Raw genomic sequence first — 27976 nt, forward strand, 5'->3', positions numbered from 1 at the left:
TTCGCCGTCTCTGATGAGAGCAGTAATGATGTCGCCATATAAACTGTACCTGATTAATCTCTGTTCAGGGAGCTCAGAACGATTCCCATGAGAATCTTACTGTCGAACTGTTATGAGCAGCACCAAAACTGACTGGCGGTGGGGCTAAAATGCGGATTTGATTCTGTAGATGGAGCTGCGGAGCCTGAGGCTCTGCCTCTCTAGTGAGCTCCCGGGTAACGGTGATCCTGCTGGTTCAGGGCCCACCCTGAGTAGCCAGGGTCTAAACACAGCAGTCTGCAGAGTGTCTCCCACAGACCACTTGTAACAACCTCCCCCTACCCCGCGCCAGCCTGCTTGTTTAAGCTGCAGATTCCTAGGCTGTGCCTGTGATCTCTGAGCCCAGAACCTCTAGTGGTGAAGCTCAAGGATCAGCTTTCTGCACTGGCACTTCAGAGGATTCTTAAGCACATTAAAGGTTTTGAATCACTGGCCTTGGGAAACTGGATACGATGGGTTAGACCAGAGGAAGAAACTGGTCAGGGGGACGTAATCAGTTTCACACAGAGTTGGTTGTAGGAAATGGCCCGCTTATGCAGTGCATGGGGAAGATCGGCTGAGTTTGCACTAGCTGAGTGACCGGAAGCACAGCCTTTAAGCCTCATCTTTCTTCCCTAAAGTGGAGATGATGTGATTTGATGAATCTTTTCCTGTCCCCTGGTCCTGCCTTATCTTTCCAGTCATCCAGCATGCTCTACCCGCTCCATGCCGAGGTGCACTGACCATGAGCCTCAACTCCTCCCTCGGCTGCAGGAAGGAGCTGAGTAACCTCACTGAGGAGGAGGGTGGCGAAGAGGGCGTCATCCTCACCCAGTTCATCGCCATCATTGTCATCACCATTTTTGTCTGCCTGGGCAACCTGGTCATCGTGGTCACCTTGTACAAGAAGTCCTACCTCCTCACTCTCAGCAACAAGTTCGTCTTCAGCCTGACCCTGTCCAACTTCCTGCTGTCCGTGTTGGTGCTGCCTTTCGTGGTGACAAGCTGTATCCGCAGGGAATGGATCTTTGGTGTCGTCTGGTGCAACTTCTCCGCCCTCCTCTACCTGCTGATCAGCTCGGCCAGCATGCTCACCCTCGGGGTCATTGCCATCGACCGGTAAGCATGCCTCAGACTTAGAAAATTGAGGGATTACTGATGGGAGCTCATCTGGTGCAGTGTCCCTCTGACTGCCTTAGTTCCCTGGAGCATGTCAGGGCCCCCTGCCAGGGGAGGATGGCCAGATAGAGTTCTGCCTCTGCAGCCACATCTTCAACCAGACTATGTCTCATTTTGTCTGTGTATGTTACATACAATTTTATATTTTAGAAAGAGGTTCCATTGCCTAAAATAAAACATTCTAGAAACCTCTGATTCTTGGTTTGTCGATGAAGAAGCCAAAGTTGAGACAGGTTTCAATTCCAAGCAGCCTTGGGGCTGGGGCCCTTGACTCTGCTGCTCTTTCTCCCAGCGTGATGCCTGCTCTGTGTTGCTTTCATGTTGCCCAGTGGAGCCCAAACAGGGAGCACCCTTACCGAGTCCAGCTCAGCTGCAGAGACCCCCACCCAGGCAGCACTGAAGGAATTGGAGGCAAACACCCAGATAGAACAACAAAGTGGGACTACCCAGGGGGCCAACAGCCTTCTGAGCTGAGAGCCTCAGAGGACTGACAGCATTCTGGGCTGAGGGCCTCAAGCAGACTCTGACCCACATATTTCTTGGTGCTATGAGGTGGTTAACAATGATTATTAACAAACAGTTGTGCTGCATTATAATCACAGGTGTTCTGTGGTTAATAATCATCACCACAGGTGTTCTGCGTTTTCTCATAGCACCAAGATAAACCAGGTAGGCAGCTAGTGCCCACTTACCACTAATCATAGACAAACTAAAAAGTATTCTCCATAAAGGAGCCATGGGGCAGGGTCACATATCCCACACTTAAAGAATTGTTTTAACTGGTGTGTGATATGCATATACTATCTTGCTACTTTAGAATGCCACAGGTAGTTTTCTACTTTGGGGGAGAGGGTGGTGGCTAGGTTTTCCTTGTCATCGTTCTTCTTAGCAAACAATATAATTTATCATACACTCAGCATTTGTCAACACATCCTCACTCCCCACAGTCCAGGACTGGAAGGAGAGCAAGGGGAAGGAAGACAGCCGGAGAATACAAGCAGGGACACCAGGGAGAGGCACTGTGCACGTTTGGTAACTCCCGCTGTTCCTGCCCTCAGTGTCACCAGTGCACAGGGAGGTCAGGTGCGGCTGATGTTCCCAAGTGGCGTATTGCAGGTTCTTCAGGTTCCCACATTAAGCTGTCAGATTTGGTTGTGTAAGTCTCGTGGGCTTTGGCAGCGAGTTTCCCACAAATGAGTGGGAAATTTATTAGAATTTTGCTAAGGGCTGCTTCATTCATCACAGGCATAGGTTGGGCTTCATGAGGACAGGGAGGATAGATCCAAGGTATGTGTGATTTACAGGAATTGGGGAGGGGAGTAAGTAGTGGGGTCAGGGAAAACATAGAGCGGGGCTGGCCAGGGGTGTTGTCACTGGGTGAGACAAGTCCCTGGCTTTTTCGAGACTGTCAGTTTTTCAGCCGATGAGTGGTAGTGGAACTGTCCACCAGAGCATAAACTGCAACTAGACCTGAGGCTGGAACCTGGCAGCTCTTCGTGCTATGTTGTGCAGGCAAAACCAATGAAGCCATTGGTCAAAAATGAATCAATTAGCTTCTTTTTTTTTCTTAAGTGGTAAAAATAATACAGAAAATACAATGCATGAAATTAGAAACACTCATGATCTAATCAGTCAGAAGTAATCACTGTTTATGGTTTTAGTATATTTGCTTCCAGTAATTTTTGGTTGTATACAGCAAATTTTTGAAACAGGCTTCTGGCACCTATGGTTTTCTGACCTCCTTTTTTCATTTAGGTGATTTGTGAGCATTTTCTCTTCTTTGCAGATATTCTTGAAGAAGGTCATTTTTCACGGTTATGGGCTATTCCATCCTGCAGAGGTTTATAAATTATTTTTACAGTACCCTATTACTGGTTTAGGTGGCTTCACATAGCTTGCTATTCTCTATAGCATTCTGAGGAGCATCTGTGTGTGTGGAATTGCTGTATTCTCAGTAACAATAAACATGCTTTCAAGATCCTTGATATATATAAGGCAAATGACCCTTCAGAAAGTTGTACGAATTTGTACTTCAGCGGCTGTTTGTCAATATCCTATCAGCAATGACTATATAACATTTTTTTTAAAGAAAGTTTGGAAATTTGTTGGCAGTGGGGAGGCATGGGATCTCAATGTTTTAACTTTTTTTTTTTTTTTAATTATTAAGTTTTGAACATCCCTTCCTGGGCCCTGGGTCCCGTGGAACATGGAGTGAAGATAAACAGCTTAGCTGCAGAGATGGGGAGCTGGTCTCTAGGTGCCCCTCTCAGAACTGTGCCTGTATGGATGCTCAGTAAGCATGCTGGGGGCATCTGCAGGGATAGATCCAGGACACTGTAATCTGCTTGCTTAAATCTGTGGTCTAGATGAGTGAGAATGAGACTTTCTACCAGCAAGCATGACAAATCCTCAAATCATGCCAGCAAAGTACTTCCGAGAGAGGTAAATCCGAGAGAGGATTTACCCCTTTCAGTGCCTCATTTGACACTGGGAATATTGGTTGGATGTCTATTCCAGGAAAGGCCCATGCCGAATCCTTGGGGTGGTGGGCTATAAGCATGAGCAGGACACAGATCCTGCCCACCAGGGGTTTACAGTCCAGTGGCAAAGGTTGACTTGTGGGTGCTGATTTAACACAAAAGTAGAAATAACTGCCATAGACAACTCCACCAGCCGTCACTGCTGATGGGCTGGGCAGCAAGTGCTTCAGGGAGAAGGTGGCATTTGAGCTAGGCTCCTAAACAGCAAGTAGGATAGCACAGGTACGTAAGAGGCAGAGGCCCCTTCTCACTGAAGGAGCAGCTTCCACGTATTCACTTGGTAAGCAATTATTGAGCACCTATTATATGCCTATCACAGTGGTTGGTGCTGGGAATACATAGCTAAATAAGATGAATAAACATGCTGAGGCTGGGCATGGTGGCTCATGCCTGTAATCCCTGCACTTTGGGAGGCCAAGGTGGGTGGATCATCTGAAGTCAGGAGTTCAAGACCAGCCTGGCCAACATGATGAAATCCTGTCTGTATTAAAATACAAAAATTAGCTGGGCATGGTGGCAGGTGCCTATAATCCCAGCTACTCAGGAGGCTGAGGCAAGAGACTCACTTGAACCCAGAGGCAGAGGTTGCAGTGAGCTGAGATCGTGCCATTGCATTCCAGCTTGGATGATAAGAGTGAAACTCTGTCTCAAAAAAAAAAAAAAAAAAAAAAATGGCCGGGCGCAGTGGCTCAAGCCTGTAATCCCAGCACTTTGGGAGGCCGAGGCGGGTGGATCACGAGGTCAAGAGATCGAGACCATCCTGGTCAACATGGTGAAACTCCGTCTCTATTAAAAATACAAAAAATTAGCTGGGCATGGTGGTGCGTGCCTGTAATCCCAGCTACTCAGGAGGCTGAGGCAGGAGAATTGCCTGAACCCAGGACGGGGAGGTTACGGTGAGCCGAGATCGCGCCATTGCACTCCAGCCTGGGTAACAAGAGCGAAACTCCGTCTCAAAAAAAAAAAAAAAAAGAAAGAAAGAAAAGAAAGTAGAAGTGGAGAAGAGCAAGGGCAGTGGGTGTAATTTTCGCTATAAAGTATTACATGCTTATCATGTGCCAGGCACTGCGCTATGTCTGCTGTTTATCAACATTTAGCTCAGCTAACCCTCGTGACAAGCCTGTTAGCCCCTATTTTGCAGGTGAGCAAAGTGAGGTTTTGAGACCTTAAGGTCTCAAAGGTCACTTGCCCAAGGTTGCGTGGCTGGTAAGTCACTCCCCTGGTTCTGAGATGCCCAGGCCTGGATGCTTTGTCATTGTACAGCACTGTCAACTCAATGCTGCCAGTCAGGCCCAGCAGCCAGCTAGAGTTTCTCCACCTTAGCACTGTTGACTTTTCAGGCCAGATAATTCTCTGTGGTGAGGAGCTGTCCTGTGCCTTGTAGGATATACAGTAGTGTCCTGGCTTCTACCCACCATATGCTGGAACACCTCCCCAGCCGTGACAGCCCAAAATGTCTGTAGACATTGCCTCATATACCCAGGGGTTCCCAACTGAGAACCTTAGCTAAAGAAACTGGCTGGACAGATGAACCCAAAGAGTCCGTCTTGTAGCCCCATGAAAAGAGAGCAAAGACAGACATAAAAGGACTGGCTGCCTGGAGTGAAGTTCACAGTACGTCAATGTCCTAAACCAGCCAAGTGGAAGTAGGGCCTGCTGGGGATACCATTTGACCTGCCACTGGTTCCACTGTGAACATCTATTAGTTAGAATAAGTCTGTAACGGTGGCCACGTCTATCATTGCTGCGAAGCTACCAGAGTTCCAGGTCTGTGGAGAATAGTTCTCATGTTTTCATTCCACACCACAGCGGGTGAAACTCCAGGTTTAAAAATAGAATTTCAGTACGTGAAAGTAGCTAGCACACGGGACGGGCAGTGTTAGCAGAAGTGACTAGTGCTTTTAGGAGGCTGTTCCGTGTACAGTAATACGTTCCCCGCTCCAGTAGGTGAAGTTGGCTTAGATTCTGTTTGTTTCCGCTGAAGACAACTTATTAAGAGCGGGGCTTGCTGTCACAGCGATTGGTCTTGCAGCAGGAGCATGAAGCATCCAAAGCTCTTTCCCATATTACAGCTTGTCAGTTACCTGTGATGTCATGAAAGCCTCTTTGGGGTTCAAGGGTCATGATGGGGCTCATGTCTAAAAACTAGTTGTTGGAGAAAAGATTGAGAGCCTCAGAAGATAGGAGAAAAGAGCAAAAGAAAACCCCTCTGTTGGTCTGTATTATCAGTGAACACAGGAGTGGGGAGTTGCTTTTATTGTTTTCCCTTGAATCTTCAATTAGGCCTAAATGAGGTTTCCGCTTCGATAAAGGACTTGATATATCTGTGATTGAGAACATACATACCCATTTTTTTCTGAGAAGATGTAGGACTGTTCTGTATCTTTTTTTTTTTTTTTTTTTTTTTTTTTTTTGAGACAGGGTCTTGCTTTGTCACGCAGGCTGGATTGCAGTGGAGCAATCATGAGCAGCCTTGACCTCCTGGGCCCAAGTGATCCTCCTCCCACCTCAGCCTCCCAAGTAGCTGAGACTACAGGCACACACCTGGATAATTTAAATTTTTTTTTTTTTTTTTTTTTTTATAGCGAGGGCATCTCCCTGGGTTGCCCTGGCTGTCTCAAACTCCTGGCCTCCAGTAGTTCTCATATCTTGGTCTCCCAAAGTGCTGAGTTTACAGATGTGAGCCATTGCATCTGGCTGGAATGTTCTCTATCTTTTTTTTTTTTTTTTTTTCTTTTTTTGAGATAGAGTCTTGCAGTGCCACCCAGGCTGGGGTGCAATGGTGCAATCTCAGCTCACTACAACCTGGGTTCATGTGATTCTCCTGCCTCAACTTCCCCAGTAGCTGGAATTACTGGTGTACAGCACCACTGCACCTGGCTAATTTTTTGTATTTTTAATAGAGATGGGGTTTCGCTGTGTTGGCCAGATTGGTCTCGAACTCCTGATCCACTCGCCTCGGCCAGTGTTCTGGATCTTGATAGAAGTGTAGATGCATGCATTTCAATGTACATACATTTTATCCCCTACCCCTGAAAATACACTTTAAAAACAAAATAACCCCTGGAGGATGTGGCTGTGCATGGGCAGGGCTGTGCCTGTGGGGCTTTTCTGACTGTAGGAGGCTGACCTTGTCTGAGCCAGCACCCAGCTTCACTGCCCCGGCTTCCTGATAGGACTCAGGATGCAGCTGGGAGAAATCACTGTCATGTCACACTGGAACTGCCCATACCTGAACCTCAGTGAGTGAGTGGTATGGGTACCATTTATTACAATAAAGGAGAAATCTTGCCATCAAGTAATAATAATAACTGGGTGTTGAGAAGAGGCAGAAGGAAATCTGGCAGAGGACAGCACATTAATTGTTATCGTTTTTATGGCCACCAAACAGGGTTGGTCGAAGGAGGCCTAGGTGAACATTCACCAGGCCTGGCTCCCTCAACTGGCTGTACCCCCGCAAGGTGACTGAGGGTGGAGCGCCTGCATGCTCTTTAAAGAAAAGGAGAAATCTCTGCCTTGTTTCTTTTGAAAAGTGAAGGAAACCTTCCTAGACCCACCGCTCCCCTCCCCCCAGCCCCACCCTAGCAACCCCCTCACATTTCATTTGCCAGAGTGATGTCAGACAGGTCCAAGTCTTAGCAGGCCACCCTCAAGGGGAAGGAAGACCACCATGTGGCTTGTTCACCCCGCGGGGCTCAGAAGGGCCAGTGTCACCTGTGGGTCATTGCAGGAGCAGTGTAGGGCTTTCGTCCTCAAGGAGGAAGGGGGGAAGGTCAAGGGCCAGTCCCCCTTGAAGGGTAGGCACCATCCTGGCTTTTCCCATGCTTTTTCTTGTTTGTTCCTAGGAGCAGACCTGTGATGTGGGTGCCAGAATTCCCATTTTCCAGATGAGGGAACTGAAGCTCTGAGAGGTTACATCAGCTAGCTGAGTTCATACAGCTAGTAGACATCAGAGCCTCCATCTGAACTTGAATTTCCAGCTCCAAAGGCATGCTTTTTCCCTTGGGCTGCATGGCCTTTGCAAGATACAAGCCCAGATAGCAGCGTAAGATAGTAATCACCTTACCCCAGCCACTGTGCAGTGATTCTGTAATTGACACCCTAATCACTGTGCAATCTTCTCCTCAGGCCCCACAGCCTGAAATGCTCTCTTTCCAGGATAGATCCTGGCCTGGGCTCAAGGCTCAGCTCAGAGCCGCCCCAGGCTCACCCCTGCTTAGGAAGACCAAGGAGGCAGCACCTCCAGTTAGCACATGGTAGTTCAGCTGCTGGGGCCCAAGGGTGACTCAGGGTGGTCCCTGTGGAGGAGCCGGCTTCCCAGGCGATGTGTGAGGCACACAGCCACAGTCATTTCCCAAGATCCTGCCTGTGCCAGGCAGCATCAGTGTGGCCATCCGTCCCTTCCACATGTTGCCCTCATGGGAACATCCTATTTCCCTTGGATAAAATGTCTGGGTTGGGAGGGAGGTGGTTGACTTTCAGCCCCATGGCCTCCCACCCTTTCCAGTTAAAGGGCTAGTCCCTAGCTGGGCCTACAAGACTCTAATGCCCCAGCCCGCCCACATGGCCGGCTTCTCTCCTCCTCTCTCCATCCTGCACTCTTGCACACTCTCTCATGCAGTGGGGCTCCATGCAGCTCCCCCACCCCCCACGCTGAGCTAGTGCTCACTCACATCTCCATACCTCACCAGGATAGCTTTCTGCCTGGGTTGGTCCCGGGCCAGTGCCTCCAACGCTACCTGCTGCTCACAGTTGCAGTGAGGACTCCACGTGGCCCTTACCTCTCCAGGCCCTCACACTCGGCTCAGGTGTCTGCCTTCCTCACATCTTCTCAACTACATTTCCAGGACAAAGCACAGTGCTTGGCACATCGCAAGCCTTCAGTAAATGTCCATTGATTGAATGAAGCCCATAGTCCTTCAACATCATTCTGGTTCTTAATGATCCCTCTAAACTGATCTAAATGGATTCATGTCAGCAGCAGCAGAACCGATATGGCCCAATGCAGCATCCCTCAGGAGCCTTGCAGGCATCTCAAGACTGGCCACACCCCCAAATATGAGTGGGCTCTGGTGGACTGTTCGAGCTCCGTGTCTTGCCAGCATTGAGCTCTTCTCTGCTGAGGAGCTCTGCAGAACTGTGGAACATGATACAGTCTCTATAACTTGTCCAGGGAGACTTGGGAGAAGGTGCTGCTTTTAGAAACATCCAACCCAGCCATGGGAACCCCCAATGCAGGAAAGCAGCAGGTGCCATCTTGGTGTGTTCTCTCTCCACTAACTCCTCTCTCTTGCCTCCCTCCATCCCTTTTCTAGCTACTATGCTGTCCTGTACCCCATGGTGTACCCCATGAAGATCACAGGGAACCGGGCCATGCTGGCACTCGCCTACATCTGGCTTCACTCGCTCATCGGCTGCCTGCCACCCCTGTTTGGTTGGTCGTCGGTGGAGTTTGACGAGTTCAAGTGGATGTGTGTGGCTGCCTGGCACCAGGAGCCTGGCTACACGGCCTTCTGGCAGATCTGGTGTGCCCTCTTCCCCTTTCTGGTCATGTTGGTGTGCTATGGCTTCATCTTCCGCGTGGCCAGGGTCAAGGCACGCAAGGTGCATTGTGGCACAGTCATCGTGGAGGAGGATGCCCAGAGGACCGGGAGGAAGAACTCCAGCACCTCCACCTCCTCTTCAGGCAGTAGGAGGAACGCCTTCCAGGGTGTGGTCTACTCAGCCAACCAGTGCAAAGCCCTCATCACCATCCTGGTGGTCCTCGGTGCCTTCATGGTCACCTGGGGCCCCTACATGGTTGTCATTGCCTCTGAGGCACTCTGGGGGAAAAGCTCCGTCTCTCCAAGCCTGGAGACTTGGGCCACATGGCTGTCCTTTGCCAGCGCTGTCTGCCACCCCCTGATCTATGGACTGTGGAACAAGACAGTTCGCAAAGAACTACTGGGCATGTGCTTTGGGGACCGGTATTATCGGGAGCCGTTTGTGCAGCGACAGAGGACTTCCAGGCTCTTCAGCATTTCCAACAGGATCACAGGTAACTTGGGCATTATTGGGATAGCCCCTCAGAGGCAGATGAAATCTGTGGTCCTCTCAGCCACTCTTAGGCCGACTGTGGCCATAAGGCTCAAAGCACAGATTTCTTTTGGGAAGAAACATTCCAGAGGCTCCATTGTGATTCCCAGGCAGCTTCCCATTACTCAGCAGCTCATGGCCATGCTGATGAGGCCAGCAGAGCTCCCTAGTGCCCTGGTATGCATCCCAAAAGAATCCGGCAGGGGATACCACGGTCCAGAAATCTGCTTTCTGAAACCCCAGCCATGGCCCTCTGGTCTCCCAAGTATATATAGTTACTTCTCTCTTTTTTTTTTCTTTTTTTTGAGACAGGGTCTTTCCCTGTCGCTCAGGTTGGAGTGCAATGGCACAATCTCCATTTACTGCAACCTCTGCCTCCCTGATTCAAGTGATTGTTGTGCCTCAGCCTCCCGAGCAGCTGGGATTATAGGCATGCACCATCACACCCAACTACTTTTTTTTTTTTTTTTTTTTTTTGAGACAGAGTTTCGCTCTTGTTACCCAGGCTGGAGTGCAATGGCGCGATCTCGGCTCACCGCAACCTCCGCCTCCTGGGTTCAGGCAATTCTCCTGCCTCAGCCTCCTGAGTAGCTGGGATTACAGGCACGAGCCACCATGCCCAGCTGATTTTTTTGTATTTTTAGTAGAGACGGGGTTTCACCATGTTGACCAGGATGGTCTCGATCTCTTGACCTCGTGATCCACCCGCCTCGGCCTCCCAAAGTGCTGGGATTACAGGCTTGAGCCACCGCGCCCGGCCTCCAACTACTTTTTATGTTTTTATTAGAGACAGGGTTTCACCATGTTGGCCAGGCTGGTCTTAAGCCCCTGACCTCAAGTGATCTGCTCGCCTCAGCCTCCCAAAGTGCTGGGATTACAGGCGTGAGCCATGGTGCCCAGCCCAGAGTACAGTTACTTCTTTACTAGAGGAAAAAGAATCCAAGCATTGGACCAGGCCACCTTCTCCTCTTGGCACATTCACATCGTTCAGTGTTTCCTCTGTCAGCGCTCCCTCCCTGCCTCAGCTGCCGTCTTCCTCCTCGACCATCCTCTTCCTCACAGATCAGTGGTTTCCTCCCTCAGAAGGTCCCTGACAGGCAGGGGGTGTCCGTGCCAAACCTCAGCCCTCCATTGAACATCATTGCCTTGTATGTGCGAGGCTGCTCCTGCCTCTGGTGACTGATCCGGTGTGCACAGGTTTCGGGACACAATCCCACCACCTTTGGTGGGACCTGGGAGAATTACTCTAGTTAGGGATTAGATTTTTTTGTTAAAACTTTTTATTTTGAAATAATTTTAGATTTACAGAAGACGTGGAAAAATAATACAGAGAATTCCCGTACACCCAGCTTCCTCTATTGTTACTGTCTCGCAAAACCCATAGCACAGTGATCAGCTCTGAAATGTTGACATTGGGGCAGTGCTGTTAACTACAGACTTGATTCAGGTTTCACCTGTTTCTTCATTAATGCCCTTTGTCCAAAGATCCAGCTCAGGATCCCATCTTGTCTGAGTCAATCTTTGACAATCCTTTATTCTTCCCTTGTCTTTTATGACATTGACAGCTTTCTAGAGTACTTGTCAGGTATTCTGTAGAATGCCCCTTAATTTGTGCTCATCTGATGCTTTCTCGAGATTAGAAAGAGCTTATTCATTTTTGGCAAGAATGCCGCAGGGGTTATGTGCCCTTCCTGTACATCATAGCTGGGGGCACACATGACAATATGCCTTATTGCTAGTTGTCTTACCCTTGATCTCTCGGTTAAGATGGTGCCTGTCAGCTTTCTCTGCAGTAAAGCCGCTGGTTTTCCCATTGTAATTAGTAATTACAACTGAGGAGGTACTTTAAGATGATGCAAATGCCCTGTTTCCTCTTTGGCCCTCTCCCACTGATTTAGGACGTGTTTGTGGATTTTGCCTCTAGCAGTTTTTACTGTGTAGTTTTGAGGTCGAGTAGCTGGATTTAGGGCCAGGTTGAAGGGAGACCATCACCTGGCCACGCCCCTGGAGGAGAGATTGTTGAGGACGTTCAGCTCAGAATGCCGTTCTCATCTCTTGCCAGATGACTTTGGGCAACTCTTCAAACCACTCTAGTTAATTTTTCCTCTTCATGAAATAGAGAGGTCCTCCACTTTTCCTCTCAAGAGGGGGAAAGAAATAATGACTCCTAATTATGAACACCCAGTGGCAATGATGACAGAAGATCCTTTCTATGTGGCGATGAGACACAACAGCATCACTGATTTATTTCATGGGCTGATGGAGTTTTATTTTCCAGAGACGAAGGAAGTCTGGGACTTTGAACCACAGGAGGAAATAAATTTCTCTTTACCTCAGTATTTTAACCGCTGAAATGCCCACCCCTGCCAGTTGCAAGCCCTCATCTTCATGTGACTTATGATCCTGGAGCACATTCAGTGTTGGGCTTCATTCCACTCATTAATGTATTAGTCCAGATTTTGTAAAATCACTTGTCTTCTAGGCAAAAAATAATAGATTTTTCTACATTAATGAAGTTAAAATGAGGAAGGAAAAAAACGACAGAAAATGGAGCAGAGAAGGGTTCGTAGAACAGTAAGAAACACCTGCTTTTTGGGCCAGGATTTTCCATGCAAGTCACTTGCGAGTGTCCTAGAAGAGCTGGTGAAGCTGTGAGCACAGGCGGAAAACACCAGCTGTGGTTGGTTTGGCACGTCCCAGGCAGCTGGCAGTCTCATCCTCATTTAGGAAAAGCAGGCTTGTGGGATGCTTTTGGGCTGAAGAGCTTGTGGGATGGGTGCTGAGTCTTTGGCCTTTCCAAGGAATGGGAGCTGGGTGAGGGTGGAGGATGGTTCCTTTTGTTCTTTTCGGTAGGTCCTGACTGGAGGAGGCATCAGTAAGAGTCTGAGAACCCACAGCCCAGCCACTCACCCTGAGCTGTCCATGGCTTTCTGACTGCAGGAGAGAGCCCTGGCCCCTGCCTTATGTCCCTGGTCCCTCTGTCTGAGCCAGGGCTGACCAGACCCTCTATGGGCAAGGCTTTGATCTGCAGCAGATTCTGAAACCCCAATCACTTCCCCGGCCCCTGGTTCACCTTAGTGTTAAGAAGAGGCAAGAAGACTGATCTGATCTGTCTCAAAGCCAGCAAGAAACAACTTGGAGGCTTTTTCTTGGTTCTGTTTGCCTCAATTTGTATGGGCACTTGGAAAGGTTTAACCAAAGAAATCAGTAAATGGAACAAGCTTTCCTAAAAGCAGTGCATACGAGCAAAGGCGGGAGAAGAATCCCACACGTGTCTGGAGCTTCCCTGCTGACTTGGATGCCAGGAGTCTCAGGGGCACTTAACAGTGTGTCCTTTGTATCTAGCAGATTTCAGCCATAATCAGTGGTTCTGGTTCTCTCATTCTCAGAATGAAGAAATACATAATCTTAGGCTTTCCCTGGGTGCCAAATGTCACTGGGCCACCAAATATCTTCTGATTGTGAGGTCTCCTTAGCCAATTCCCAAAGGGAAGGTCACTTAGGAGTTTAGATCTCTGGACTTCCTGGAGGTTGCCACGCAGCGCCACCATGTGGCAGATAGGTCAGCCCTGTGCGGACATCTCTAAATGCTACCACGTGGTCTTAGGATGCTAAAGCACCAACCCAAAGCTGACTGCTGGCTGCTGATGGGAGCCAAGAAGGGGCTTCAGGAGAAAGCACAGGCAGCCCCTCTGCCCGCCCTTCCACTGGCAGACCCTGAACCTTCACCCCAGCCAGGGCTGGAGAGCCCGAGCACAACCTCTCTACCCAGCCAGGGAGGATGACCCGGGCAGTATCAGGGGGCACTCCCCCCAAACACTGCCCTTATAAGACCCTTGACACCCCTGTCACTGAACATAGAGCTTTTCACATTATCTCCTATGAAGGACACTGACTCAAGAGGGGAAAACGCCTCGTGCCAGGTCCTTTCTCAGGAGGGCCTGGCTGGAGGACGGGGAGGGTGACCCTAGAGCCTTTGAATTTACTCCCTTGCCTTCCTAAGTTTCTTTGCTGATGGCCCCTAGAGGTCTTTTAGTTACCTCGGAGTACCTGTAAATTCATCTCAGAATCATGCCCCTGTTCTTTCAGCTTCTCAGAGCACTGTGACTTTTCCTGCCGCATGCCTCTGGAGAGCCACAAGTCTGATCCCCATGCCTTTGTGCTTTTTTTTTTTTTTTTAGGGGTTGGATTGGGCTCAACCCAGTAAATATATTGTTTCATGTGAACAATCTCAGGGTGATTGTCTCCACCCTCCGCTGGTAAATGCTGCATAAACACAGAGGAGAGGGATGCCACCTGGCTGCCCTGTTTCCAGACCTTTAGCTGAGCCACACTGGCCTGGCTCAGACCATGCCTCCCACGGGTGCAGACCAAGACATGTTCCTGGCTTTCACTGCAGCCTCAGAGATGGTGTCCAAAACCCACTGTGGCTTCAGCCATCCCAGCTGGCAGGGAATGCATGCCCCCGCAGGCGCTGCTTCCTAAGCCATGCCTCCTGTTGAACAATCATGTTCCCAGGCCGAGACCATGGTGGGATGTTCACGTGCAGGGGAGAGAATTGGGGTCTTTCTGGTCCCAGTTCCCTACACCAACCCCCAGTCGAGGGGAAGACCCCTTGCAAAAGCAGGATTCCCAAAAGCAGCGAGAGGAAAGTTCTGAGAAGCCTGCTATGGCCGCCCCTCCTTCCCACACCATGTCCTCCTTGGCTTCAAGGAAGAAAGGAGAAAGTGCACTCTCCTGCCTTGTAACCTCTGAAGAGTTAGGGTAGAATGAGGAGCAGGGTCTCCTCCTGTCTGTGAGTGTGTCATAAAGTACAAGAGTGTCCTTTATGGCAGATCACAAAATCTGCCAGGCAGTAGACCTTCATGAGATCTGAGGAGTGTGACTTCCTGTGCTTTATTTTTAATTCCTAAGAGCATTTTGTTATCTGCACGTTCCCTTTTCCATAGCCTGCAGCTCTTGTTTTAGTGGATTCTTTATTTTCGTAACATTCTGAGGATGCCTCATTGTAATGTTTTGCTTTCTTAAGCTCCCTGCCCATTGAATCCTCTGAAGTCAATTTTTCTTTTTTTCCCCCACTCTTTCTCTTTTTTATTTATTATTTTTTTAATTTATTTTTATTTTTTTTTGAGATAAAGTTTTGCCCTGTTGCCAGGCTGGAGTGCTGTGGCACAATCTCTGCTCACTGAAACCTCCGCCTCCTGGGTTCAAGCGATTATCCTGACTCAGCCTCCCGAGTAGCTGGGACAACAGGTGTGTGCCACCACGCCCAACTAATTTTTGTTCTTTTAGTAGAGATGGGGTTTTACCATGTTGGCCAGGATGGTCTCGATCTCCTGACCTCACGATCCACACGCCTCAGCCTCCCAAAGTGCTGTGACTATAGGCGTGAACCACCACCCCCAGCCCCTTCTGTCTTTCATACTTGTACGTTTCCTTAAATGTCTAGTGATCCTTGGGCATCCCTTCACCTCTAATAATGAGGCCCTAGAAAGCCACAGGAAGCCCTGGGCCGTGGGGTGCAGGCAGTCTTCCTGACTGTGGTGGGTCTGGCAGGGCTGTTTCACAGGCGCCCAGATCTCAGTGCTGCTCAGCTTTTCTCTGGGCTTGGTGGATTTTCCCAGGGAAGAGTTCTCCAGACTCCAGCCCAGGTTAAGTGGGACCAGGGGCCAGGGGCCCATTATTTAATATGGAACTTCCCATGATTCCCTCAGTTTTTAGTGTGTTGCTTCTGCCGTGGCTGTGCCCGGGGCTCACTCCTCTCCCCTCAACACTGGGGTCTGGCACCCGAGGCCCAGCGTGGGGAAGAGCAGTGGCAGGGCCCGCTGCTTCTTGTGGAGACTGTCTCCTGGCCCACCACTCCCTCACCTGTTCCTGAGCTTTCGGAGCCTGGTGAAGCCTCTGCCTCGTCCCAGACCTCCCCATCGCCAACCTCAGTTCTCTGTTCCAGGTCAGCTCACCGCTCTCACCCATCTGCTTTCCAGCTTACAAAAATTCTCCCCTTCTTATGGAGTGTAAGCCTCTTAAAACATCCCTCTTTGGTAATTCAAGTAGGATATCAGGAGGTCAGTGTGGGGCTGAATCGTCCATCTTTGACAGGAATATCTTCTCACCTTGCATTTTCCCTCCCGCCTGCCTCGGTGTTTGGTTTTGTCTTTTTTCTTTTTTTGACTTTGCTCCCTGGCCCTCTGTCATCACCTTGGTGGTGTCTGATGTTGTCTGGAGAGCTTCCCCTTTGGGAGAACCCAGTGAGTGCTGCTGACACAGGGGGACAGAAAAAGGGGTGAGCTGGGAGGGAGCGGCTAAGGGCTCCTATCTTTCAGGGAGTGGAGAGTGAGTTCCGCAAGGGAGGAGAGCAAGAGCTGGGTCTGTGGGGAAACTGAGGCCCAGCCCCTCTTTGCAGGGTGTGATTGTGTTGTCAATGCCAGTTTTGCCTTTCAGACCTGGGCCTGTCCCCGCACCTCACGGCGCTCATGGCGGGCGGTCAGCCCTTGGGGCACAGCAGCAGCACGGGGGACACTGGCTTCAGCTGCTCCCAGGACTCAGGTAACCTTTGTGCTTTTTCAGCCTCTTGCCTGTTGCTGGCGGAGGGGCATTTCCCACAGAGGGTGGGGGTAAGAAGTGGGTTTCTAGTCCTGGCTTTGACTTTTCAGCTTTCCTGTGTCTTGGTTTCCTTCTCTACAAAATGAGGCTCTCAGTTTCTGTTCGCTCTGCCACATGGTGTTATTGTGGGGTTGAAAGTGAGTGAAAGCCCTTGCAATGTTAAAATGAGAAGTGACTATAATGATAATAACCACGGCCCAGACAGGCCCTGGAGTCAGCCTGCCGGGTCTTCAGTCTCCAGCTTTTTAAGAGCTGTGTTCTCTCAAGCAAGTGGCATGCTCTCCTTCTAAACCCTCAACTTTCCCCATCTGCAAAATGCGGGTACTAATCCCCATCACAGGGCAGCTGGAGAATGGAGAGACCTAATGAAAGGGAAGCACTCATCTTGTTCTTGCCACAGAGGGGGCTCTCCCCCTGCCTCGTCACCTCACTCCATGTCGGTTGGCGTGAAACTCGGTCTCCCTGTAGAAACGCATCTCCACCACAAATCCTGCGGGGTACAAGCCCAGGGCTGCTCCTCGTTTGAGCAGTCAGCTTCCAGGCATTAGAGCCATGGTGCCAAAGGGGTGGGGAGGTGGGGAAGTGGGGTGGAGACGGAGGTGGGGAGGTGGTGGGGGAGGTGGGATGTGGAGGTGGGGAGATGAAGAGGTGGGGAGGTGGGGTGGAGAGGGAGGTGGGGAGGTGGTGGGGGAGGTGGGGAGGTGGTGGGGGGAGGTGGGATGTGGAGGTGGGGAGATGAAGAGGTGGGGAGGTGGGGGAGGTGGGGAAGTGGGATGGCAGGGCAAGTGGGGAAGGTGGGGACGTGGGGGAGGGGAGGTGGGGAGGTGGGGAGGTTGGGGAAGAAAGTCTCTGTCACTGCCCAGGCTGCTTCCCCATTCCCAGACAACTAAAGGGATCCAGAGGCGCTGCAACATTCATTCATTCATTCATCCAGCACACAGTTGCCACGTCCCTGCCTTGGCCAGACCCTGTGCCAGGTGCTGGGGGCACAGTGGTGAACTGCCACTGTTGTGGAGGTTTCAGATCATAAAAGACTGAACTGTAAAGCATATAAAGATTGTAAAGTAGGCATGCCGGGCGCGGTGGCTCACGCCTGTAATCCCAGCACTTTGGGAGGCCAAGGCGGGTGGATCACGAGGTCAAGAGATCGAGACCATCCTGGTCAACATGGTGAAACCCCGTCTCTACTAAAAATACAAAACATTAGCTGGGCATGGTGGCGCGTGCCTGTAATCCCAGCTACTCAGGAGGCTGAGGCAGGAGAATTGCCTGAACCCAGGAGGCGGAGGTTGCGGTGAGCCGAGATCGCGCCATTGCACTCCAGCCTGGGTAACAAGAGCGACACTCTGTCTCAAAAAAAAAAAAAAAAGATTGTAAAGTATACCATACAATTCTTGTTGAATGGTATACTTTAAATGAGTCAGTTACATGGCGTGCGAATTACATCTCTATAAAACAACTTTTGGAAGACGATGAACATGTGGAGAGCTGTGAAAGGGGAAGCCAGAGTGGTGTGGGAACCTGTGGGCGCTGTGGGTAGGGGAGTTAGAGAGGCTGCTCTGAGCAGGTCATGTTGAAAGCTGAAGCAAACGTGGGAGTGGGAGGTGCCCCAGGGCAAGGAGTGAGGGGATAGCACTGTAGGCAGAAGAAAGAGCACTGGCTGGGAGCAGTGGCTTAAGCCTGTAATCCCAGTACTTTGGGAGGCTGAGGTGGTTGGATCAGCTGAGGTCAGGAGTTCGAGACTAGCCTGACTAACATGGTGAAACCCCATCTCTACTGAAAATACAAAATTAGCCGGATGTAGTGGTGCTTGCCTGTAATCTCAGCTACCCAGGAGGCTGAGGCAGGAGAATTGCTTAAACCCGGAAGGCAGAGGTTGTAGTAAACCGAGATTGTGCCATTACATTCCAGCCTAGGCAACAAGGGTGAAACGAGAGCGAGCGAGCGAGAGAGAGAGAGAGAGAGAGAGAGAGAGAGAGAGAGGAACGGAGGAACGAAGGAAGGAAGGAAGGCAGGCAGGGTGCGAGTGAGCGAAAGAGAGAGAGAGCTCTTTCGGGGCCCACAGACCTGGTGTGAGTCTCAGCCCTGCCCTTTGTTTGCTGTGTCCTTATCAGGAATGACAGCCATTGATTTAGCCCCTGCTGTGTGCAAGCACTGTGCTAGATGGATACATGTCTCAACTCAAAATCCCCACAACTCCAGGAGGTAGACTGACTGATGACCCCTGGTTTACAGACGTGGAAAGATACTGAGGCATTAAATAACCTGCCATTGATCCTAGGCCTGTCTGACCCCAGCCTGTGTTTAACCACCGTATTCTACCTCCCAAGGGACTGTTTCTCCTGTGTGTCGGGTGATCATACCTCTAGGAGGTGCTCTGAAGCAGCATCGGAAGAGCTCCAGGCTTCCCTTTCTTCCTCATTTTCTGAGCTTCAAGGCCTTGATGGATTGAAAGCTGGAAGCTAAGAACAGGGCTGGATCTGACACTGGTCCTGGGGTCTGGGCAGGGCACTGCTGAGTGATGAGTCCCACCTCAGCCTTTCCTTCCCTCCCTTCCCTCTGCCTGCTCTGCCCACCTATCTCTAGGAGGATTTCCCTGACCTTCTGCCTTTATTTCCCCACTTTTTAGGGGTCTATTTGTCAATTGTTTTTTGATCCCCAAAGAACTCTACATTTTGGAGCTTTAAATGTTTATTTAGTATACCGTATTTTAATTCTGATGATAGAAATTCAGACTGTTAAGAAGAATCGCTCAGAATATAAACTTCCTTTTAAGAGGACCCTCTCCTCGACTCTGCCCTTCTCCCCAAGTCCCTTCCATGCCGGGCTGGCAGATGCCACGCTTCTGGGTCTGGTCACTGTGGCACATAGCCCCCTACCTCACATAAGTTGGCTGCATTTTTTTTTGCGTGGCTGAAGCAGCCTCACTGGCTGTCTGCAAACTCCCTGCAATAGGATGGCAGGCGGGCATTTCCTGGGCAAATGCTGCGGGGTAGTCAGCTGTGCTTGATTATGGGTTTGGATGAACGGGAGAAAGGGGAGGAAGGGGTGCTGAGGGGGGGCAGAGGCCAGGAGGACTTTGGGCTGTAGTTGTATATGCACAGTCTGCCTGTTGTTCTAGGGACAGATGTGATGCTGCTTGAGGACTACACGTCTGATGACAGCCCTCCCTCTCATTGCACTTGTCCACCCAAGAGAAGGAGCTCGGTGACGTTTGAGGATGAAGTGGAACAAATCAAAGGTTGGTTTCTGTGACTGATTGCTTCAAGAAAACAGAGGGAAACCAAAAGGATCTAAGGACAATTTCTTGGCTGTCACTGGCCCCCAGCATGGAACATACCAGGGCTCCATCCCTTTGCCCACTGCCTGGTTACTCCCAGCCCTGCTCCTCTCACCTGAGTCCTTAGGCACCCAGCTCTGAGGGCAAGCAGCATGAAAGGCTGGGCACATGATGGCTGTCAGGTTACACACACATACCCCACACATGTTCACACACAGCCCAGATCCTGGCTGAGGTGTGGCTACAACTGAGCCTGCTTTCCCTGAGCCTCAGTTCCCTCCTGTGGAAAATGAAGTAATGGCGCAGTGAGTGTACCTGCTTTCCTGGAGGCCGAAGCTGCCATCTTCCTTGTCCATTGTCCCCAAGGCGGCGATGGCCCTTGGGTCCCGTGAGAATGAGCTCTGCCACAGCCCAGTCCGTACATTTCCCTCCCATCTCTTCCCCACTCACCCCCAGTGCTGTTGTTTACTCTGGAACTTGGAATCCGTTTTCCATCCAGACATGCTGATTAGGAGAGTGACAAGAGCCATCCAGACGCCAGCATGACTGGCTGTGGATGTGGTGGAGGCCAGGGGCTGTACGACATCAGGAGGCTCTTCAGAAATGTTGAAAATGGAAATAAATAGGGGCTCTTTCTGAGTTTTAGGTTCATGATTAATCCCATCTCTTCTCCATACCCCTCCCTGAGTTCAGAATGATGAAGAGATCGTCACAGAGGTCAGAGTGGGTAATAGATCATTCGCTTCACTGGCAAAGCAGATTCTAGAACAGAGCTTGGGCCACCAGCCTCATGGGCTTTGTATTGCCCTTCTGCAGGAACAAATGAACCGAATGCACCCCAATCCCCCAGCCCATGTAGGGCCACACTTGCTCATCACTCCTGCTTTGCGGGGGTGGCAGCTTCAACAGCACCCTCCCAGCAGGGACTCCTGCCATGAGCGAGTGGCGGGGCAGAGAGTGGTCGGAGGTCCCTCCATCTTTCCGTCTTGGAAAGTGGGGTTCAGGTTGCCTAGTCTCCAGAAAATATGAGGAGGAGAGGATACATTGTTCTGCCAAAACGTCCAGAGGAAATAGGCAGTGAGTTAATAATCACAGGGCACAGGGTGTGAAATTGGAGGGCCCTCCCTCTCTCCCTTCTGTTCATGTTAGTTTCAGGGCTCCTAATCCTGGGAGGGGACTTGAACCTGTAATGTCACGTCCAACCTTGAGGTTCTACATGGGGGATCTCTGAGCAAATATGGAGAGGAGACATGACATTAAGGCTTGTGGAAGACTATGGACATAGATATTACACTGCTTCAGGGAGCTCAAAGGCCAGAATATGCTTTCAAAGAGGTGAAAATGTTGATTAGCATTAGTAGAAAGTATTTATCAAGTCTTTACCATGGGCCAGACCTAGGCCAAACATGTTAGAATTATCTCTGTTAGTTATCACAGTAACCCTATGGAGTAAGAGCTGTCTTATTATCTTATCTTTACAGATGAGGAAACTGAGGCTAGATTAAATATTTTTTCCAAGGCTGCCCAGGTAGGAAGTCAAAGCTTTTGGCCTAGGAATTGAACTTTGAACCCCACACCCTGTGGTTTGCCCCCTCCCTGGGGGTGGAGGGGCAGCAGCCGGCTTGTCCGCAAGGTAGTCCCCAGGCCTGCCTCCTCAGCTGACTTTTTTTCCTTCCTTCTCCCTCAGAAACTGCCAAGAACTCGATTCTTCATGTGAAAGCTGAGGTGCACAAGTCGCTGGATAGTTATGCGACCAGCTTGGCCAAAGCCATTGAGGCTGAAGCCAAAATCAACTTATTTGGGGAGGAGGCTTTGCCAGGGGTCTTGCTGACAGCACGGACTGTCCCAGGGGCTGGCTTTGGGGGCCGCCGAGGCAGCAGAACTCTTGCGAGTCAGAGGCTGCAGCTGCAGAGCATCGAAGAAGGGGATGTTTTAGCCGCTGAGCAGAGATGAAGGCCTGGGGTGCCCTGGGGCTGCAGCCGGAGAGGCCGGCCTGAGGAGGAGTTCCCATCACTGTCTGTGCCGTGGCCTTGGGAGCACGTCACTGTGTACAGCTGGCCACACACAGGGAAGGAGCAACATCTGGTGTGCAGCCACCAGGACAAGGACTGAAAATAATGTCTACCATCCACGCTTCAGCGTTTCCAGAGACCACATGTGAGCTTCTTTTAGGTCCCAGTGATGGGACCAGAAGCAACTAAAGCAACAAACAAACAAACCAAAAAACCACATACAGAGATGTAGCCGTGGCTTTTTGGGAGGTGGGCCACGGGAGGACCAGAGACGAAGGGCTTGGAAGGAGATCCCCACATGCATCATTTTCTCTTCTTCACACCTGTGTGCTGGGAGTCCAGCCGTGCACTGCGCCAGAGCCCTCGGGAGGAGAACCCTCTCAGTGCACTGTGGAGGATGGCACAACGCTTCTTCCTAATGACACGCGACCGTCCTGGTGCTTCTGCATGGTTGATGCGGGCAGTGTGGGACCCTGAGTTCTTGACTAACCAGTCCGCAGAGAGAGCACAGCAACCAGGAGCAGAGCGCTTCAGAGCAGCCCTCAGCAGCGCCACCTGCTGGTGCTAATAGGGGCAGCCACAGGCCTCTTGACGACGGGCCCACCCTGCCCACTGCCCTACAGACAAGTTCTTTTGTATTTCAAAAGGGAGAAACCACTATCAAAGACAGGAAGAAGGGCAGATACTAGGTGTTTCATTTCCAGAATTTAAAAAAATCCATTTAAGACGCACAACTGTTTTACCAGGACTGCATGGGACTAGTGAAAAGCACAGCCATGAAATAGAGAAACTGTTTACAGGGGAAAGCCTAATTAGACTCTGTGTGATGTGTGAGTGACTGATGAAAATACAGCTGGCTTCGGTTCCGCAGGGCACACTGCCGAAAGCAACGGTTACTATTATTACAAGCCTGGCGTAAAAGAAGAGAGAAGCCCTGGACTCAGCCAGGAACCCGGGTTCTCGGCCCATCTCTGTCTTCGTGTGACCTTGCCATTTGGGACATCCTGTCACGTCTCTAGGTTCTCTATAAAGTGGAAGAAAGGAAGGGGGAGTTGGTTTGGTCTCTAAGATCATTTCCAGCTCTCATTTTTGGTGTCTGGATTTGTAAAGCAGAGATAGAAAAAACACAAAAGCAGACCCACGGACTGACCTTTGTTTAACTCTGGAATGTGGTTGCTCATGTACATGTGAAGTGCGACCAGATCGGGGTTCTGTGGCCTTGTCTGCTCTGCCCATTAGTGAACAGTCTGGATAGAATTGTCAGCCACCAAGATACGTGAGAGGCAGGCAGGGTCACCACCTCAGAAGGGGAAGCACAGGCATGTGACTGGGATGGTTAGACCTCTCTTCTCCTCCCTTTGAGTTGGAACAGCAGTTGACGTTTGGTCCTGGAGTCATTGCTATGATGACTGGGGAAGCTACTGGATCTCCTCTTGCGTCCACCCTTCAGCCTGCGTGAATAAGTAAGTTCGGGACTTCTCTGCTTTGGTTGGCTGAAGGTAGATTCCAAGGAGATCTTGGTGGCTGCTAAGAGGCAGCTATTCTAGAAAGTGAATTACCCTTGTGGTGTTTTCTTTGGGGCCTAGCTAGCTCCTGGCGAGGTAGTGTCTCTATGTTGTGTGGCAGAAACCAGTGGTTAGCTGGTCCCCTGGTCTGCAGTTTAATCAACGACCTTTCATGAGGCCTGGAGTCTTGCTACCTATGATGACTGAACTCAGCAACTATTCCGGGTCACCTGGGTGCCAGGCGCTGGCCTAGCTTCTGGAAGGGAGTGGGAAGGTGCAGAGGGCAGGCTCACCTGTGCAAGTCAGACACTCCGCTTCCATTACTGAATGGCATTACTAAGTCTGCGTGTGGTTCACGTTTTTCATATATATTCTCTGTATGTATTTTTTCTAGCACTTGTCTAGTTTCTGAAGGGACCATATTCCTGATCAGCTAGTGTACACAGAGGTGGAACAGGGCAGAAAGACCTTTATCTCTAGGATGGGTTGCTGGTTAGGTGTAGGCATACTTGAGTGCAGCCACTTGGCTTTGAAACCCAAGGATGGGAGAAAGCTCCCCTGACTATACTAGATTGGGCTCCAGGGAAAGAACCCTCAGACAGCCTCCCACTCCCCCACTGACCCCACACTAGCTGGGATATAATAGAATTTAATCTAAATGAATCTAGAAATACTGTATTTCACAAAAGGATTCACTGTATTTCCCTTTTTAAAATATATTTTACTGAGGTTCAGTTCATTTAGTTATCTACCAGACACTGCACATCCACTGTGTGCAAAGCACCCGGCTAGGCTCTGTAGGCAAAACCGCTGAAGCATGCACTCTGATTTAGGGAGCAGGACCTGGAGGATACCGATTCTAATAACTAGCAAAGTCAAGTAGTGGTTATAGAAAGAAGTGTGGTTTCAGAGGGAGGTGGATATTTCCAACTGCGGAGTTAGGGATGGCTCCATGAGGTAGGTGACAGTTTGAGCTAAGTCTTGGAGGATGTTTGGCAGCTGGAATCATAGTTTTCATATTCAGGAATTCAAAATTGCCTTTATTCAGCTAGAGAGAGAGAGAGAAGGGGGTGGGTGGGGGAGAAGGAAAGAGAATTTTCACATATTCTGAAGTTCCCAAGAGGCATTTTTGAGGATATCTGCCATTAGTGCAGAAGGTCAAAGCCCCATATGCCCCCACTAAACCCTGGCTCATTAGCTGTAAACTCCTGTGCAGTGGCACCTGCAGCCTTCCTGATGGGACCAATGGATGGCAGCACATGAAACATTTTGCTACTTAATAGCTTCAACACCTCAGTCCTCTGTCTCCTGGTTTTGACATGACCACATTTAGAGCTGCTGCCCATCTCTGCTTCTTTCGCTGAGATTTCTGCCTTACTGGGTCCCTGTGCTATGCCACAGATATCAGGTTTGGGGTAGTTTTGACCCAGAAGGCATTGGGAATCCCACATTACAGAGCACACGCACAGCTCAGCACAGCCATTTCCCCGGCCAGACACACCAGGACTGAAGTTCAGGCCCTTAGACACTAGGTGGCAGCGGCGTGGCTGTGCAGAGCTAAGGATGAACCTGAGCACCTTTTTGCCTCTGGCTGAGCGCTCGTTTTGAATTCCTTTGCCCTCATCGTGTAGTCCACAGCCTTGGTACCAAGGACCACCTGGCTAGCCTGCTGACATGCATGACCCCATCCAGGTTCACAGGTCTTGCCACTGAGTGATGTTAGATCACTGCTCCTGGAGAAGCCGAGTTGAGGAGTTAAGACGAGGGACATCTGGCGCCCATGTTCCCTGATTCTCATTTGAGGAGCTACTATGTAGTCTTTCTGTAAACAAGTGAGCAACCAGTGAGACTAAATATTTGCAATAGACAGGCTAAGGAATTTGGGTTGAGACAGGAGAGGGAGTAAAAGTGCTTTGATACAATGACAGATTATTCGTCTGTTAGATTTACCTACATATTCTTCCATCCTGACAACATGCCTCTTAGATACCTGCAAATTAGACAGGTCTCTGGATAAACCACAAGATACACTCACGACACATGTTCAGCCTTGAGCCCTGGCTGTGTCCTGCCTGCAAGGAACTCTGAGGATGGTGTGACTATAAAGAGGGGGCAGTGAGCTGGCAGGTGAGTGCCTACTGTGGGCCGGACCTGTTTGACATTTGAGTGCCTGTGATGTGCTAGGTGCTGTATTAGGTACTTCCAAATGCTTTCTCTCATTTCACTGCAATGCATATGTGACGTAGTGGGGATGGTGAAGACATAAGTATGGTTAAGTTGTGAGTTCAGATCCTGTACTTCCACTTATTACCTGGGTGTTTTCAAGCAAGTCACGTGGTATTTCTGCTTGAGTTTCCTCATCTTTGAAGTTTTGTAATCTGTTTCTGTGCAGAAACACACAGAATTGAGGAAAGCCTCCATCGCAGGGTGATTGTCTGGATTCTATGGGGAAATACTTGGAAAGCCTGCAGCACAATGCCTGGGGTGCAGCTGAAGCTGAGACACTGGTGTTTCTTCACAGTATCTCTGTGGGGAGGGTGTATTCTTGTTTTACAAGGATCTCTATAATGCAGTCAGAATCTTGAAAGGATAACTGTTATCCTAGATGGAAGGTGTTAAAGGTTGTTGCCATGGGAATTGTCATGTTTGCTGCACAGCAAGGAAGGACTTTTGGGAAAGCAGGGAAACGGTGAGGAAGAGAAGGCAACAGAGAGGAGAGAGGAAAGGCTAAGCAGCATCCGGAACCCGAAAGGTCCAAGGGAGCCGAAATGAGATTTTCTACTAAAAATGTCTATGCCACTGGCCTGTTTGTACAAAAATAAAATAATTTGTCCTGAATGACTATTAAAGATGATCAAACCCCTAGGGCCTGGTGTAGCATTCCAAATCATAGCACAAATACAGCTTGACCTTCCTTACAGTCCAGAAGGGACATTCTCCCTGAGAAATGCCCTTGGCTGCTGAGGACAGCTCTGTTCTGTAGTGACAGAGTGAATGCCTGGCTGTGGCTCTTGGGTTCACAGAATCCCTAATCCCTAATCCTCCATCCCCTAAGAGGCAAGGCAGGGATGCTACTCACAATATATGCAGAACCCCAGATGGAGCCTGTGGGAGAGAGAGGAAATCACCATCTTCACCCTAGGCAAAGGAGAATGGTTGTGATCAGCCATATACGCCTGCAAGAAGGAGCAGAGCCGTATTGTCCTTGTGGGTTGGGAGGGGGGACACAGAATCCAAGGAAATTGTCTGAGGTCTCAAGCCAGAGTCAGAGCCAAACTCCAGGTCTTGGCCAAATGGCTGAGAAAAGCAAGGAGCAAGTTTTACAGGTCAAAGAAGATGAGGGATAGTTGAGAGTCATCAATATCACAGAACAGGCCAGCAGGGCTCTATTAGGTAGAACTACTGTAAACCAAGGATCATGAGATATTAATATCTGCTGGCCAGACCTAAAAAATACTGAAAGCCCAAGGAAAGTGACTGGACTCACTGGATCTAACAAATACTTTGGATTCCAAAGCATTTCCAGTACATTGAAGGTTCCTTTGAAAATATTGAAGCACAAACTAAAATCTGCACACGATTATAAAAAGCACAATTTTGGTCAATGTTTTTAGGAGAACATAGAGACAAAGCAGTGTTCATTTCCCTCAGCAAGCATTTTCCTGGAAAATGTTAATAGCTTAAGAATCAAATGCCACTTTTGTTTTTCATTCTTTCACTAGTTTGAAATGCCACAAATCACAGGTGAGTCATCCCTCCCAGAGGAAAAGACAGTTTAGGGAGGATCACAGGCCCGGGCAGACAAGGCCACACCGAGAGCAGGAGGAACCTGCATGCTTAAGGGATGGAGTACCGTGCTATGTTCTGATAATGGACCCCTGGATGCAGAAATGGTTCAAAACCAACCTTTGAAAACAAAAAACCCAAGCTAATCCTGAAATATATTTAACTTGAAGTCTTTGAATGTTTTTAAGATTAAAAAATGTTTAGGATTATTATAAATCAATATTTATAAACAAGCAAAAGTGTATTTAGAATTGTTGACCTGATTAAATATGTTTTTGGTATGTGTATAGCTGTGGAAATGGTGAATTTGTACTTGTGGTCTGTGGACTTTGCTGAGTGCCTTTGCCTTTCGCCCATTTTCTTCCATTGCCATTGGCAATAGGCAGCCATATCCCTCCTGCTAACCTCCCTTCCCCATGGGCTAAAACGAGGGAGACTATGCAGAAAGGGGTGGACTGCTGCAGAATTGGTGCAGAAGTGCCCATACCAGTCACCTGGAAATACTCATCCATGCATTTTTCATCAGTTCCTCCAAGGCAATTAAATTCGGAGCACTGTTTAAATGACCTACTTCTCACTATGCCCAAGAAATATTCTTAACCCAAGGTTTTTAAAGGAGCTATGCCCTATCTGTCTGCTCATCTACAGATATATTCTCTATCCCATAATCAAAGTCAAAGAGGGTGAGAGGCAGATTATCATTACCACTGAGACTCAGAACCACCTCAGGGCATGAAACTCACCTTTTCCTGACCCCCTCACCTGCCACCACTGAAATTTCCTTTGTCTGAGCCGATGATGTTCCTCGGGTCCAGTGTGTGAGCTTTCTGGGGTCCTCTGACACACACCCAATCTTGGAAGCAGCCAGCACTTGTGAATTCTGTCTCTGTAGATGTTTCTCTCTTTGTGCCTCCTGACGGCTTGTCTGGCTTGTCCTGCTTCTGAGCAACATGCACCACCAAAAATCTGCAAAATCGC

At 49.6% G+C, this 27976-nt stretch overlaps 1 protein-coding gene across 4 annotated transcripts in view; it reads left to right on the forward strand.

The window, feature by feature from the left end:
* Positions 1-27976, forward strand: part of GPR161 (G protein-coupled receptor 161) — a 77989-nt gene extending 50013 nt beyond the window's left edge. For all 4 annotated transcript variants that reach the window (XM_039460020.2, XM_074389837.1, XM_010338702.3 and 1 more), the window contains 5 exons: positions 720-1137; positions 9053-9774; positions 16254-16358; positions 19537-19656; positions 21383-27976. In XM_039460020.2, coding sequence (XP_039315954.1) covers positions 764-1137; positions 9053-9774; positions 16254-16358; positions 19537-19656; positions 21383-21648 — 1587 coding nt within the window. In that variant the 5' untranslated portion in view covers positions 720-763 and the 3' untranslated portion in view covers positions 21649-27976. The remainder of the gene's footprint in view (positions 1-719; positions 1138-9052; positions 9775-16253; positions 16359-19536; positions 19657-21382) is intronic.

The sequence above is a fragment of the Saimiri boliviensis genome, chromosome 19, assembly GCF_048565385.1.
Source record: "Saimiri boliviensis isolate mSaiBol1 chromosome 19, mSaiBol1.pri, whole genome shotgun sequence".
Lineage (NCBI taxonomy): Eukaryota > Metazoa > Chordata > Mammalia > Primates > Cebidae > Saimiri > Saimiri boliviensis.